The sequence below is a fragment of the Taudactylus pleione genome, unplaced genomic scaffold, assembly GCF_031769625.1.
Source record: "Taudactylus pleione unplaced genomic scaffold, aTauple2 ptg000162l, whole genome shotgun sequence".
NCBI lineage: Eukaryota > Metazoa > Chordata > Amphibia > Anura > Myobatrachidae > Taudactylus > Taudactylus pleione.
The window spans coordinates 13,682,758-13,699,614 of NW_028284564.1; the positions used below are offsets into that span (position 1 = coordinate 13,682,758).

At 46.4% G+C, this 16,857-nt stretch overlaps 1 protein-coding gene across 4 annotated transcripts in view; it reads right to left on the reverse strand.

Moving 5' to 3' along the window:
* LOC148521486 (uncharacterized) overlaps nucleotides 1-16,857 on the reverse strand; it is an 89,154-nt gene that overhangs the window by 26,673 nt on the left and 45,624 nt on the right. For 3 of the 4 annotated variants that reach the window (XM_088475184.1, XM_088475181.1, XM_088475180.1), the window contains 6 exons: nucleotides 15,875-15,967; nucleotides 14,011-14,123; nucleotides 6,192-6,327; nucleotides 5,419-5,589; nucleotides 2,114-2,239; nucleotides 455-718 (listed from right to left, as the gene is read on the reverse strand). In XM_088475184.1, coding sequence (XP_088331310.1) covers nucleotides 455-718; nucleotides 2,114-2,239; nucleotides 5,419-5,589; nucleotides 6,192-6,327; nucleotides 14,011-14,123; nucleotides 15,875-15,967 — 903 coding nt within the window. The remainder of the gene's footprint in view (nucleotides 1-454; nucleotides 719-2,113; nucleotides 2,240-5,418; nucleotides 5,590-6,191; nucleotides 6,328-14,010; nucleotides 14,124-15,874; nucleotides 15,968-16,857) is intronic. The other variant, XM_088475183.1, reaches the window with a different exon arrangement.

Here is a 16,857-nt window from a genome sequence, read left to right on the forward strand (position 1 = left end):
ATCCTGTGCGGTTACAGCTAATCTATTATCGCACCCCTGTACTGATTCATGGGCCCACTATGTGCACACTCCTGATTATAACACACACTGAGTGACTTGTAGCAATGATGCCAGCACAGTGAGCTGAGGGAACCAGCCCTGAGCTGCAGAATGTGTAATGGTAGGAACACTACTCCCTGCCTCTCAGCCACAGTTTACTAGAGCACTATAAGAACACTTATTTACCACAACCCAGTTCTTTACAATCTATCATTTTATTCCCTTTAAATTATTATTTTATTATTATCAGTTGCCACAAAAAATCCTCAGTGCTTCTGTGTAGCTTCCTTTCTACAGTATCTGCCACCAATCTTCACGGCTTATTATATATTTGACATGGAGATGCATTAGCTGGGTTTGTGACATATCTATGATGGTCAAAAGTACCATGTATGGGATTAAAAGCAATGTGTACCCTGTCCTGCTGATGCTGGAGCTGTAGTTCAGCCAATCCCTTATTGTGCTCCTCTTTCATAGCCTCTACAGCCAACATCTGCGCCTCCTTATCAGCCTTCATAGAAGACACAATATCCCGCAGCTTCAGCAGGTCCAGCTCCTTCTCAGATAGGATCTTCTCCAGAGAAGCTATTCTGGTGCTTTGTTCTGTAAGCTGGGAATTTAGGTCACTGACCTGTTGGGTAAATGCTTCTCGCAGTTCACTGGCTTCTTCTTCCTGAGTCTGTAATAATGTAAGAAGTCCCTGCATGAGCAACGCTGCCACAAAGAGCTGCTGTTTCTTATAGCATTTATTCTACATTGTACCATACATTAATTCAGCTGTTTGTAACATAGTGACTGTAATTTTAGGACCCATATTTAGAGGCAGTGGGGCTGATACAGAGTTGAATATATGCCCATTTGCGAAGCCTATTTTTCATCTTTTTGCACTGCACATGCTCCAGAACTAAGTATAAGCAAATACAAGTGATTCAGAGTTGTGCGCATATCAATCACATTTCTACTTGTTGTCAGGGGCACTGAGAGCGGGAGGAGCAGGTACTATTTACCTGGGCCTCTTGGAGGGGTTAAGCGGGGGGTCCAGACCAGCTGGTGAGGGGGAAAAATGTCCCCCTTTTCAGAGTGCGGCTTTGCTTCCTGGCGCTGTGCATAGTATTTTCCAATATTTTATTTCTGGAGATGGCGTGGCCACGCCTCCTGGATTTGGTCACGCCCCTTCAGTATCTGGGCCCTTCGGCTGTCTTAACAGCCCTGCTTGTTGTTATCTTATATTTTCTCAGGTTTGCAGAATGGGGAGACAGAGCAAAAACTCACAGAAATAATTAGACACACTGAGAATGGTGAGAGGCTGTTGTTTATTAGGTATAAAGAGGAACCCTATTATATTGGAGTTCATGTAGCATGCAGAGCTGTGCAATGCTTATTACACATAATGACCACAGTCCCATGGGATGTCTGGGCTATCATTACATACTAATGTGCTTCTTGTTAAAGATTGACTTAGACTGTGCGAAAGGTGTCCCATTAAAATTAATGGGCAAGTGCGGAATGACACTACCTCTGAGGCAGTGTAACTATCTCTCTGTCTTCTGGGGCTAAAACATCTTCAGCTCTAGCACTAAAAAGAAATAGGTCAGGATTATTATATTACCCTGTTTTACCAAATACAATCTTGTTTCTGCATCAGTGTACAAAATCTCGTGCATTGTGACGGATGAACTACATATCAAATAAAAAATTGATTGACCAGCCCACGTCCTCTAAGGTCTGTCCATTATCTTCAGCAAATAACTGTTCATCCCACAACAGATGCCGTCCTTGCCTCACTAATCTATGTGCAATTGTGGGACAATACATGTGTGATGTCACAACCCAGGAAGTAAGGACTGTACTGCAGCATGGCCATGTTCTTCATTTACATAAGCAGAATTCCCCACTGCCCCATTACACCATATAGTAATAGTACAGTAACTAAGCCAATATCTTAGATGAAATTGCAAACATTAGGATTGATTTATCTATGACTGGTACACTGGATGGGCGCAGCCAGGACACACAGAACTAGTTCATAATCAGATCCAAGTAAAATACCAGATAGTAAATGTAGTTCTTTTACCTGGAATTGAGTCTCGTATTTCTTTTCAAGTTCGCGTAATTGGGATTTCAGCTGCCTGTTCTTATCCTGCTTCTCAGCACAGTCTGCCCTTGCTTCCTCCAACTTACACTGAGATTCCTCTAAACTCTGCAAATAAAAAAAAGAAATCACTGGATCACCTGATGTACATGTAAATTGGGGCCTTTTATTAATATAGATGCCTTAAACTAGAGGATCAAGGTAAGTGACACAGTGGTGTTTTACAGGGTTTTATTGTGTCACTGTACAGTATTTCACTACGGAACCATCTAAGTGCTGCACTTTTCTGGATGGAAAAGCCCAGCATCCAAATATGTGCAGGGGAAAATACGCCACCAGCAAATGCTCAATAAGTGTAAAAAAAACAAAAACACAGAAAGCTTCCTAAGTGTTCCAGTCACACGGATGTCCTAACACTCTTATTATTCATGATCATCAGAACCACAATATGAACAAAAGAAGGAGAATAATTGATGAAATTAAAAAAATGTTCACTAAAGATCACATTTCCTATTTCTAAAACACAAGTATTCAATGGTAGAGATATTCTCTGTTTCTCATACTTGCTGACCTTTTGGCTGCCTCCTCCAGGAGGAGGCAGCCAGGTCGGCACTGCAGGGGGCGGGGCTTGGCGGAGGTGGCCGGTTCTGAGTGGCCCCATCTTCTGCTATGCAATGCCAAGATTACCGGAACTGGGGAGCAAGGGGGGTGGAGAGCAATTCAACGCAAGTTGCGTTATCGGCCACCTGTGCTGCCCACTTCACTGCGACAAGTATACAGTTACTAGGAATACAACATATTAACATAAGCACCTCCAGGAAAGGATTGCTAAACTAAAAAGCAAATGGCTTTATAGCAAATCACAATACTTGCAAATTTCTGTCTAACTGCGGCTGTCTGCTTACTACAGTATGGTAATACGAGAATCTGCACGTGTACACTAGAAATCTGTGTGACTGCATGTGGAAGCCTATCACGTCTACTGTTCTTACATTAGCAGCCACAGCCATTATCATTGGTATCGGGACTTACACCAGCCCCATGCTGGCTGCAAGAGATCCATCTGGGAATGATCGTGAAGTCGGTCAACATGTCCACAACACGTATAAGTTCCGTGTGACAGCTTGGTTGCCTCCCAGTTACCGCCTAAAAATGCCCATTTCATGGAACTCTGGGGGTCATTCAGACCCGCTCGCGAGCAAAGGACGCTCGCAAGCAGGTCGATGTTGTGCGAATGCGCATGCACACGACGGAGAGAGCTCGGGGTCTCGCACCAAAGGGGGCGTGCTGTCGATAGTGAGTGACAGCACGCCCCCTTTGGTCTGCATTAACACATTCGTACAAATCAGAATCAGCCCCAAGACGTGTTTAAAGTAGAAAAGAAAATGATTTTGCCATGGGTACAACAGATTTCCTGTTATTAAGCCAATGTAAGGGCAATGTACACATGCTGAGCTCCTTAGGCAGCATGAAATTACATATACTGCACTTTTTCATAGTGGATCAACATATATTTTTGGCCCTAAAATACAATTAAAGATCTATCAACATACACAGTTATTTCTGAAAGGTTTCAGGATCTTAGACTATAGATTGTAGGCTCTTATCAGCATCTCTGTCTCTACCCTTTTTCTCCCGTCTGTGCCTTCTTTGCCCACCTGGATTATTCTGTATTTCATGTAGGACTATTCTGTATATGATTTGGTATACTGGCTGTCCAGCTCTCCAATTTTGCGATTCCTTACATATAAACAATGAGCACAAGGGGCATATGGGGTCCATTCATCATCACTTAATTTATATAAAAGCTGTTTAACATTTAAAATGAAAATTTTCACCTACTTTTGTATAAATTAAGGATCCTGGTCATTCATCATAAAGGTAACGCAGGAGATATCACTGATATTTCCTGCTTACCTTTCAGCCCCAATCTGGCTCGCTGTTCCCATATACTAGTATGGGGACCAAATTCATCTAACTCCACAAATACTATTTTCGGAGCTGGACTGTGGGAATATTCAGCATCTTCAGATGGCATTTGTTCCCCATCCCTCACTGCTTCCCTATGAGGAGGAGTCCCGGGTGGCCCTGGCTCCTTCCGCTGGGGCTTTGTGTGCCTGCATGAACCCCAGTTCATGCATGTGCAGCAGCATTGCCGTGTATGACACTGCAGTGCTAATCTTCCAAAGTAGTGGTGAAGACATTCGTGGGGACAGCTTACCTTTGGATCAGTTGTCTCCACGATGGAGCAATGATGAATTTCTCCGGAGCTCGTAGTGAAACAGAATGTTAATTATTTGGGACTGGGCAGCCCCCGATAATTAACATAATTAATAGGCCTCTATGTATTAATAATCGCGGATCTGCCGCGATTATTAAGGTTCCATATTGCGACTGATATTTTCATTTGTAATTAAAATATCCCTGCTATGTACAAAGGGGAACTCGCAAGGACTACAGCTGTGGTAACCAATGTCCCTGCGAGTTATGTCCACAGCATTTTATTGAAGCCCTTCAAGTTTCTGAAAGTAGTCCTATTGATAATAATTGGGACTGCAATCTGCAGTGCTAATTAGCACTATGGGCCTGAGTCAGATTTGGAAATAGAGTGAGAACAAATAACTGGTAAAACCATGTGGCACTACAGGTGGGGGCAGATTTAAAATGTGCAGAGAGATTTAGATGTGGGAGGAGTTTGTCCAAACTGAAATCTAAATTGCAGTATAATAATAAAGCTCTCCAGCATTTGTGGGCTACATGCAAAAGCAGCCAGTATTTACTCTGCATGCAAATTTTTTTTATTTGCACCCCTTGCATTGCAACATGGTTTGTCAAGGTACAGTTACTTGCTCTATCTTAGTCTACTCCCAAGTCTGAATCAGGCCCTATGATGGAGATTTCTGTTAAATCTCCTGCATTGTGCTATTAGTACATGGCAACAATTTATAAAATTATGCAGTAACTGCTGTTTCGAATTCATTTTATAAAAAATGAAAAGCTTGATAAATAGGCCCCTAGCTATGAGAGAAGGCTGCAAAGTCATACTATGTAGGGATACAAAGGATAAATTACTGAGCTAATCTTATCAAGGGGTAATACGAAGCCAAGTATTGGTTCTATAATGGTATGGGAATGCTCCATCAGCAATTAATGAGTTTCTCAATAAGCCTTATCAGACTGGATAAAGTATATTTGAGATTTTGTAACGCTTTAAATAGACAATGGATAAGTGGAACTTGAATTCTAGCGGGAACACTTTAGCTGGTTGCCCGGGACTCTGAGTTCACCTCTTGCAGCTTCTCTATCTTTCCTCTGGCTGTTCGCTGCTCGGAGAATAGCTCTGACTTTGCATTGCTGAGCTGACGTTCTAGCTCCTGTCGCTCCATAAATGTCAGACTCCCCTCCAGGTGGCGCACACGAGCCATTAATTCATCTCGTTCCGTGGTCAAAGTGGAGATCTTTAAAAAAAAAAAAAGAACAATTACATCATTGGTCTGAACAGTAAGGTTTTCTAAGAGAGACTACATTTCAACCAGAAAAGATTTAGGAGCCTCTGTATTAATAAACGTGGAACTTCCGCATTTATCAAGGATCCATATTGCAGCAGATATTTTCATTTTTAATGAAAACATCCCCTCTATGTACAAAAGAGAGCTTTCCCTGCGAGTTATATCCCCGACATGCGCACAGCGTCAGCTTATGCCACTGGCCGGAGGCAGTGAGAGAGAGACTGGAGGAAAAGCTTTGCTTTTGAAGTTGGTACATAGGGGTCAGATCGTAGTCTCCATTGATAATAATGGGGACTGCGATCTGCAGCGCTAATTAGCACTCTGACAAAGTTTTTTGTGTAAGCTCCTGCATTGTGTTATTAGTACATAGGAACAATTTATAAAATTATGCAAAAACTGCACTTTCTATATAATTTTATGAAAAAAAGCTTGATACATAGCCCCTAAATGAGAGAATGACTGCACCATTATAAACAATAACATTTCCTACTATTATTATTATATATACTCTCGGCAGTAAGACTGTATTATAAATGAGGAGTCCGTGTTACCTCATACTGAAAGCTGGCCATCTGGCTGCTGTGAGCATTGGAGCATTGCTGCTGTATGGATTCCAGTTCCACTTCCAGTTCTTGCAATTCCTTCAGGTACTTGTTACGTTTGTATTCCAGGATTACCAGCTCACTCCTATAAGGTATGAAAATATGAGATATGGTAAGAACTTACCCTTGTTATCTCTATTTCTACGAAGTCCATAGGGTTCCACAGGATACCTTGGGGTATAGGTGTGACGTCAGTCGCAGGGCACCAAAGAGTTAAGCTTTCAGCCTCCCAGGATGCACTAGGTCCCCCTCCTATACCCCGCCCCCAGGCCAAGGCACCTCAGTTAGTTACCAAGCCATAGGCCGGAGGAGGAGAAGGAAGAGAGAGAACAAAGATCTGGACACATACAAGAATCACATTCTCACCAGAGGGAGACGGAAAACCGGTGACCAGAGCAAAGCCCATCTGCAGCACAGGTGCGACAGGGCGGGAGTCCTGTGGAACCCTATGGACTTCGTAGAAATAGAGATAACAAGGGTAAGTTCTTACCATATCTCATATTTTCTACTTCAGGGTCCATAGGGTATCCACAGGATACCTTGGGGATGTCCCAAAGCAGTATCCTTTAAGGGTGGGGACGCTCCTGTGCAGAAAGGAGAATCCGCCGCCCGAAGGAAGCATCCTGAGAGGCGAAGGTGTCAAACCTGTAATACCTCACGAAGGTATGGACAGAAGACCACGTAGCAGCCTTGCAGATCTGAACTGCCGAAGCACCACGTCAAGCTGCCCACGAAGGACCCACAGACCTAGTGGAATGAGCCTTCAGAGAAGGAGGGACCGGTAGGCCTTCATGAAGATAAGCTTCAGAAATAGCCATACGGATCCAGGCTGCCAAAGTTTGCTTTGAAGCAGGCCAACCCTTTTTACAGAAGCCATAGAGGACAACAAAGCGTCCGACTTCCTAAACAAAGAAGTGCGGTCCACATAAGTCCTTAAGGCCCGCACAACATCCAAAGAGGCCTCACCCACGGAAAGACCCGGTGAGTTAAAGGCCGGAACAACTATTTCCTCGTTAACCTGAAACTGGGAAACAACTTTGGGGAGAAACTCGGGCCGAGTGCGGAGCACTGCCCTGTTCCCATGAAAAAAACCAAGAAAGGGGGTCTACAAGAAAGAGCCCCTAACTCAGAAACACGTCTGGCTGAAGCAACGGCCAGAAGGAAAACAGTCTTAGCTGTTAGCCATTTAATATCCACTGAGCCCAGTGGTTCAAACGGCGGTCCTTGGAGAGTCCTCAGGACCACAGCCAAATCCCAAGGCGCCACAGGTGGAACAAAGGGCGGCTGAATACGGAGAACACCTTGCATAAAGGTGCGCACATCCGGGATTGTAGCAATCCTACGGTGAAACCAGACAGATAGGGCCGAAACCTGTACCTTCAAAGAAGCAAGGCGAAGCCCATGATCTAGTCCCGCTTGCAGGAAGGCGAGAATCCGAGACAGACGAAACTCCCGCGGTGCATAACCTCTCGGTCGACACCACTGGAAGAACGTATGCCACACGCGATGGTATATCCTCGCGGAAGACGGTTTCCGAGCTCGTAACATGGTACACAGCATAGAGCTGGCAAACCCCCAGGACCTCAGCATGGCCGTCTCAACAGCCACGCCGCCAAAGACAGCCGAGTCAGGTCCGGGTGAAGACAAGGACCCTGAGACAGAAGGTCCGGTCGTAGCGGCAACCGCAGAGGACTGTCCACGGACAGACCCTGAAGGTCTGAGAACCAGTGCCGTCTGGGCCACGCGGGAGCTATCAACAGGAGCGTCCCTCCTTCCTGTTTGAATTTCCGGATTACCCGTGGAAGAAGGGAGACCGGAGGGAACAGGTATGCGAACCTGAACGTCCACCGGACGGACAGAGCATCCACCAGAGACGCCCCTTCGTCTCTTGTGCGAGACCCGTACACCGGCAACTTGTTGTTGTGCCGGGACGCCATGAGGTCGATTTCTGGAAGACCCCACCTGTCCACCAGTAGTTGAAAAACGTCCGGGTGCAGGGACCATTCCCCTGGATGAACGTCCTGGCGACTTAGAAAGTCCGCCTCCCAATTTAGCACTCCCGGGATGAAGACCGCTGATATGGCCGGAAGATTGCGCTCCGCCCAAACCAGGATCCGAGAGACCTCTACGAGAGCCGCCCGACTGCGAGTTCCTCCTTGCCTGTTTATGTAGGCCACGGTGGTAGCATTGTCCGACTGGACCTGCACCGGGTGACCCTGGAGAAACCGCTGTGCCTGCAGGAGAGCATTGAAGACCGCACGGAGTTCCAAGATATTTATTGGAAGCTCCGCTTCTGTCGGTGTCCACCTGCCCTGGAACAAGTGTGGACCCGAAACTGCTCCCCAGCCCCGAAGACTGGCGTCCGTTGTCAACAGGACCCAATTTGGAACCCAGAACGGACGTCCCTTGTTGAGGTGGGTCATCTTTAACCACCACGCAAGGGACAGGCGAACCTCCGGGGTGAGCACAATCGTCTGGAACTTCAGAGACTGAGGCAGCCCGTTCCACTTGGACAGGATCAGGTGCTGCAGAGGTCTAGAGTGAAACTGGGCGTATTCCACCATGTCGAACACCGACACCATGGAGCCCAGTAACCTCATCGCCGAGTGTAAGGACACCCGGCGGCTGTGCAGACAACTGCGCACCCTTGACTGTAAAGCAGAGATCTTGTCCTCCGTCACGAAGATCCTTTGCTGTCCCGAGTCCAATAAGGCTCCAAGATGCAGAATCCTCCGAGACGGGATTAGAGTGGACTTCTGCCAGTTAATTAGCCAGCCGTGCCGTTGCAGCAGTGCAATGGTCAGGTCCAAGTGGTGTAACAGGAGCTCTGGAGATCCTGCCACCAATAACAGGTCGTCCAAGTACGGCAACATGCGGACTCCTTGCAGCCGCAGAGAAGCCGCCATGACCGCCATAGCGTCCTGTATGTCCAATGACACCATGTAGTCCCCAGGTTCCAGCGCCAGAATGATGGACCGTAGGGTCTCCATCCGAAACTTCGGGACCCGCAAAGACTTGTTGAGTGCTTTGAGGTTGAGAATCGGACGATATGACCCATTGGGTTTCTGTACCAAAAATAGATTTGAATAGAAACCCTGGCCCCTCTGGGAGAATGGAACAGGCACTATAACTCCAGCCTGGAGCATAGTGTGCAATACCTTCCGCAGCTCCGTAGCCTTGTTCCGGTCTGATGGTAGACCCGTGGTGAAGAATCGAGCCGGGGGTCTGTGCCGGAAGGAGAGGGCGTACCCGTGAGAGACCACCTCCAGAACCCAAGTGTCTGTCGTAGTGAACGACCAACACCGGGAGAACTGCAGCAGGCGGCCTCCCACCCTGGGATCCCCCAAGGGGAGACCCGGACCGTCAGGCCGCAGGCTTGTCATCTGGCTTGGGGGCCGGACGTCTGGTACTCCATGCCTGTTTCCGGGGCTTGCCCGATTTCTTAGGGCCAGCCTGTCGAGGAAACGACTGTGGTTTGGGCCTGCCCTGGGCCCTAGATGACCGAAAGGACGATGGTCCAGAACCAGAAGGAGCAGCGGCCGACGGGAGACAAGCAGATTTGGCTGCCGCCAGCGTGGCCACAATCTTATCCAGATCCGGACCGAAGAGAACTTCTCCGGTAAACGGCAACGCTTCCAGACCTTTCTTGGATCTGCGTCCGCCTTCCAGGATCGCAGCCACAAGGTGCGACGAGCAGCTACCGCTGCTGAAGAAATTCTAGACACCAGAGTACTAATGTCTAGAGCCGCCTCGTTGATGTAGGTGGCCGAATCACGGAGATTGCCAATCAACTCCGCTTGTTCGGCCGGACAGTCGGATTCAAAAGAAGCCTCTAATGAATCCGCCCAGCGCTCCATCGCTCTGGCAACCCAGCAAATGGCCATAGCCGGCCGTGCTGCCCCCCCTGCAAGGGAATAAGCGGACTTCAGGCAGATTTCTACCTTGCGGTCCGTAGCATCCTTAAGGGAGGACATGGATGGCATCGGCAATGTGGCACTACGGACAAGACGGGTCACGTGAGAATCCACCTGTGGAGGGGATTCACACTTAGCAAAATAATTATCCGCGAACGGATAAGCCACCGCCAGGCGTCTCTGCGGCTGGTATCTTTTGCCAGGTTGTTTCCACGCCTCCTCTAAATGGTCCACCAACTGACCCGAAAGAGGAAAGACTGTGGCATCGCCCTTCACATCTTTGAAAAAGGCATACTTAGATTTAGCCGCTGGGGGAACTTCGTCCTCAATCACCAAGGCTGTGCGGACCGCCCGAATAAGTCCAGGAATATATACTTTGGACTTAGCATCAGCGTCCTTAGTATGGAAAGGTTCCTGATCGTAAGGATCCAGAATCTCCCCATCATCAGACGTCCCTTCGTCATCCTCATAAGGAGCGGACAGAGACGCCACCGGCCTTTTATGAGGCCGCATCACAGACTCCCCTTGCAATACATCCGACAAGTGCTGTAAAGAACTCGTCAGGGAGTTAACCCACGCTGGCTCCTGAGAACCCGGGAGCGGGGAAATAGGGAGACTGTGGGGTACCACCAATTGTCGTGGGAACCCCTGCATGGGTGACGACACCACAGACTGCTGGGACAAACCCATCGGAGTAAACGCGGGCTGCGGAGCTAACTGGCCCACTAAAGCTGTTAACGCCTGAGCGAAACAAGCCCAGGGCGGCTCCTGTACCGGTGCTGTAACCGTAATAGGCCGCGCCATGGACAACACTGCCGGCAAAGGCCCTCCGCGCTACCCTCCCCCTCCGCTAACGGTACTTTGCACGTGGTACACTGTAGCCGGAGGGGAAAATCACTTTCAGACATGATGGCACCACGTATGTGACCTCTCTCACCAATTAAGTATTAAATAGGCGAGAGACCACCCTGCAGCACCGCACCGCAAGGGCTTTAGCAGAAAGAACAGGGACAGTAATAAAGCTGACAGTTTAGTGAAGAATAGTTACAGGCAGCGCTAGCACAGTCACATACAATGCAGAGAAATAACAATTCCTGCACTAACAGCGCTGATCACTCAACTACACAGACACAGGGCCTGGTAGGACACAGCGCTGCATACACAGACCTGAGCCACAGCGGAGGAGAGGTATGCGGGGGGACCCAGACCACGATGCTTCCTTCCAGACTTCCAGCAGCGTTCACCATGCGTTGCAGAGAAGATGGCCGCCGAGGAGCAGAGAGAAGCTGGCCTGGGGGAGGAGCGCTGACACAGGACCAGTCAGCACAGTGCAGAGAGGGCTGTGTGCAGCGGGGGAGGCGCCGGCTGTGAGACAGGGAAGGCGCGCTCCCCTGGCATGCATTTAACCCCTGGGACGCCGCAGCGCTACCGCTCTGCTGCGGTCCGCTGTCCCAGGGGGTAGTGGAAGCGCAGGTTGGTCGCCTGGCTCCACGCTGCAGCCAGTCCCCAGGGAGCCCCCTGCCTGGGGACTTAGGACCATGTGATCAGCGGGGACCCACCGCGGGACCCCGCTGCTTACCTCTGTCCCCCTTGAATCCGGCCATGGTCCGGAGCATCTGGGGTCACCGCTAGCTGTGACCCCAGACGCCCACCAGCATCCCCGGATCAGTACCGGCGTTCTGGTACCGGCGGGGTGTAGGGAAGACAGCATGGACGTCAGGACTGACTGTCCATGCTGTTCATCCAGTTGTGCAGCCACAGCTGCATGAAGAATAAGCTTCAGGGGCTCTTCTAGCCCCCACTCCAACAGGTGCACCCGACTCCGGCCGGGCACCAAACTAAACTGAGGTGCCTTGGCCTGGGGGCGGGGTATAGGAGGGGGACCTAGTGCATCCTGGGAGGCTGAAAGCTTAACTCTTTGGTGCCCTGCGACTGACGTCACACCTATACCCCAAGGTATCCTGTGGATACCCTATGGACCCTGAAGTAGAAAGGAAGATTACTTCAGTGGGTTGTTAGTTATCATAATCGGTCTAAAATATATGACATGACGGATGTACCCTGCTAAAGTGCTCCTCTACCCTTCAATATACCCCTCTGTCCCAACAAACAGGTATTACATATGAGATATGTATTCTATTCATAAAGGTGCAATTTTCAGTAAATCTAACCAGGGATGTATTTCACACAGGTCTATTAGCATATTGCAGTAACCTAAGTAATGGATTACATCAGCCTCATTCAACTGGCGACCCGTGGTCCTAATGGTATCATTATGTCGACACCATAAAGTCAACATGGTCTGAATGTTGACATGTTCAGAATGTGGACATATGATTTTAGGGTTAGATTTCGGATTCAATTATGATTAGGGTTAGGCTGCAATTATGGTTATGGTTAGATCAGGGTTAGGCTGCATTTTTGGATATGGTTAGATCAAGGTTAGGCTGCAATTAGGGTTATGTTTAGATCAAGGTTAGGCTGTAATTATGGTTATGGTTAGATCAGGGTTAGGCTGCATTTAGGGTTATGGTTAGATCAAGGTTAGGCTGCATTTTTGGTTATGGTTAGATCAGGGTTAGGCTGCAATTAGGGTTATGGTTAGATCAGGGTTAGGCTGCAATTAGGGTTATGGTTAGATCAGGGTTAGGCTGCAATTAGGGTTATGGTTAGATCAGGGTTAGGCTGCAATTAAAGTCGATTAGGAATAGACTGCAATTAGGGTTAGGCTGCAATTAGGGTTACGGTTAGACCAGGGTTTGGCTGCAATTAGGGTTATGGTTAGATCAGGGTTAGGCTGCAATTAGGGTTATGGTTAGACCAGAGTTTGGCTGCATTTAAGATCGATTAGGATTAGGCTGCAATTAGGGTTAGGTTGCAATTAGGGTTAGGGTTACATTTAGACTGCAATTAGGGTCAGGGTTACATTTTGCCTTAAAATACCATTGTCAACATTATGACTATTGACATTCTGACAAAGTTGATGCTATGTCAGTGCGACATTGTGAAAGTTGATACATTAAATGTTGACATTCTGAATACATCGAACCTGAATGTCAACATTATGCTGTCGACATTTGGATAGTCAACATAAATATACCACACCCGGCCAAATCCAGTCAACGACCCAATATAAACTGGCCCACAAGATATTCCTGTATTAGGTAGTTTTCTAATTCATTAGAATTTTAGTAATAGGTACGAAACTGTCAATGGAAATGATTTGCTAGGTATAGTGTATCATCCTTCGGATTGCTCTCACAAGCCAAGACAAATTTAAAAACATATCAGTGGGAAAAAAAAATTATTTGCACATGAAGAGGGGATTGTGCCCTGAATCCCTCCCATGTAATGTGTAAGTGACTACTTCTATTATTGTATTCTATTCTATTTTCATTCTTAAAATGTATTTTATCTTTTTTTTTCCTTCAGTACATTTTTCTTATTTTACTTCAGTACTTAATTCTGTAGTAAAACTCAAATGTCCGCCAAATCTACTTACTCAGAATATTAGTTGAATACCCCGGATTATACTGTAAAAAAGTGCCCACTGCTCAAGAAGAATACTTTGAGTCTCCTGTGAAATGTCCCATAACTCATGGAATAAAATACAATTATACAAAACAAAAACTTTAAAGGCAACTGAAATGTCATGTTTAAGTGTTAAATGATATAGAACATCTCATTACCTCTAGGTTCACTGGTAACTGTGAGACCATTCCTCATCTTAACTTTGGTGTATTCTAGAACGACCACAGGCCATATAAGAAGTAAAGGTCATGTGTATTTCTGTATATTGTTACTGGTGACTGTTGGAATATTATGTCCTCTTGTTCCAGCTGTAAATTCCTTACCTGTATTCCTCATCTGAGATCTGGCTCTCCCTCACACGAGACTCCATTTTTGCCACATCTTTCTGGGTCTTCTCTAGTAAATCACGCAGGGATTCCAGCTCATGATAAGCTTCCTATCACAAAGACGGCATGTAATCTTTCACCATATGTCAGATTTAGGTCTTAGATTCTATGTGTGATGATGTAAAAGAGCAGATGTAGCAAATAGTCTGATCTTAAAGGGAATAATGCAGAAGTATCATTAATAAGGGACACCCTGCTGGAAAGGTGGCAGATGCATTCAAAAAGGCTTCCAGCAGATATAAATACTAATATGTGGAGAGAAATCAAAAACTTCTGGTATCTACTAAGAAAAAACAAAGTCTGCTAATTTGACAGCTCAAAGAAAGATACAAATACTGTTTTCAAAGAATGTCACATATATTATACTATATATTATAAATTTCTACCTACGCACAAAATGGTGTAAACGCCACTACTATACTTCACTAAACCTCAGGTTCAGTATATTTTACCGCTCATCATGATGACATTCATAATTTCGACATGAGAATGTCGGCATGAAGCATGTCAACGACATTGACAATGTCAACATTCAACATGTCAATGCTGATGAAATGTCGACATGATTAGAATATCGATAAAATAATCCTGGTGGTACATCGCTCAATTACCTGCTAGCGGGTTATGGTGGCTTCTGGGTCCGGCAGTCAGGTGATGATCACGTCTGGCTGTCATCCAGTGGTTCTGGCGGTAACACTAACCCTTATCCCTAATCCTAACCATAACCCCTAAGCCAAACCCTCTGCCCTGGCAGCATAACCCTAACCCATAACCCTAACCCTCACCCTAGTACCTAACCCTAAGCCTCTACTCCTGCAGCCTAACCTTAACCATCTGATCCCACAGCCTAACCCTCTGATCCCGCAGCCTAACCCAAATGTCAGCATTCTGCAGAATGTTGACATGTCAGGTGTCAACATTTTGAACATATCAACAAAATCAACACCATTGTGGTTGGTGTCAACATTATGACTGTCGACATGGTGACTGCATCCCCAAGATTCTAATGTGATTATACTATTTAATGTGTTTCTACTGCATAAAACAAAGTCTATATGTCCTTCCTCTGTGCCATCAGTCTGTTCAGGTGGGATATATATGCTGGCAACAGTTTAAGGAATAACCTGTAGAAGTAATCCGTGAGATAAGTCTGTTTGTTATAATAACAATAGTTGAGCTATAACCGGATAACAAGTCCTGAACAGAGATAAGTGGAGCTGTTGTGTCACTCAGCACATTCTGCAGTTTACCGCAAAGTTTCAGATATATTGCAGGAGGGATTTGGCCATAAATGTTCCCGGTTGTCCCCCAGTATCACACACTATAATCTCTGAGATATGAAATGTACAGATAAGGGCCTGATGTGGAGTTAATGTTTGCTTGTTTGTGAAGCATATCTTCCACTGCGCATGCTATGGAAACAAGGGAACACAAGTGCGGCCAACGTGGAGTCTTACGCATTCAAATGCATCTACACTTGCAACTGAAGAGGAGTAACTGGGCTGTAAGGAGTCGTTTTCACGTAGGCAAGGTTCAGAGAGGGTGTGTCTATGGAATTTCCGGCTACGCAGTTGGTCAGAAGTGTAAATATGCATGTGTCCAGGCCAATCAAGTACAGACTTTAGCGTATATGTACTGATAATGATTACGTTTATCAAACTAGCTGTACGGATAGAGGACCGTGCGCCACAAAGATGCAAACTCTGCAAATCAGCCTGGAACTTGCTTTACATAAAATTTTGACACATTTCTATATTATATATTCAGGAAGATTTATTATCACACAAATAAAGAACGAAACCTTTTTCTGCTGCACGGAATCATTAAACTGCTGCTCAGCCTCTATGGACTGAGATTTCCGATGTGAAAGTCTCTCTTCTTCAAACGCTATGTCCTGTAAATGGGATGAAAAGTAAAATTAGATGTACAGTTATTTATACACATGAGCTAGGTCTAGAGAAATGTATTCACAAGAGCAATATCACTTATTTTAGTGTTGTGTTCTCATGTGTCCTTTCTATAACAAATTACAGAATAAGGGCCCTCATTCAGAGCCGTTCGCTATTTGCGGTCGTTCGTTCAAAAACAAGGGGTGGCTATGCAAATGATCCGTTCGCACATTGCAGTCTGTTCACACCTCTAAGTCCGAACGAGCGAGCAAAACATACGCTCTTTTATTTCTTAAAAACGCCCCCTGGCCGCTCGCACCATACGTCATGTCCGCTATTTATTAGATTAATCGAGTACATCGAACAGGATATGAACTGCTCGCTATTCTTGTGGTTGGTTTTTTCAACCGCTATTTTGCGAGCAGTTCTGAGTTAAAAAAAACCAAGTGACGTGGTCATTGACGCTGCTATATTAATTATGCACACCCATAAAACGCCCGTTTTGACCTTTAAGCACGCCTGCGAACGGATCTCCACTCCCCGTTTTCAAGCACCTTCCCCTGTTACCACCCACATACGCCTCATTCTGTCACTCAAAATAGCAGGCACTCGCTATATTGCGTACAAATGATTTTCGGCCACACTGACTGGTTCGCGCATGCGTACTAAAAACCGTACGCATGCGCAGATGTGCGAACATCGCTCAGAACGAGCGTACTGCCGCTAGCGAGTGGCTCTGAATGAGGGCCAAGGTACCTTAGGAATTGCAGTCAGAATACATGTTTTTATTGCCATTTAAATAGGTGTGGGAATGGGATCTATTGTATCCAATGACCTCACAAGCACTGCCATTTGTACTTGTGGCAGAAAGTGCATGCTCCATTTACTTGTGTAC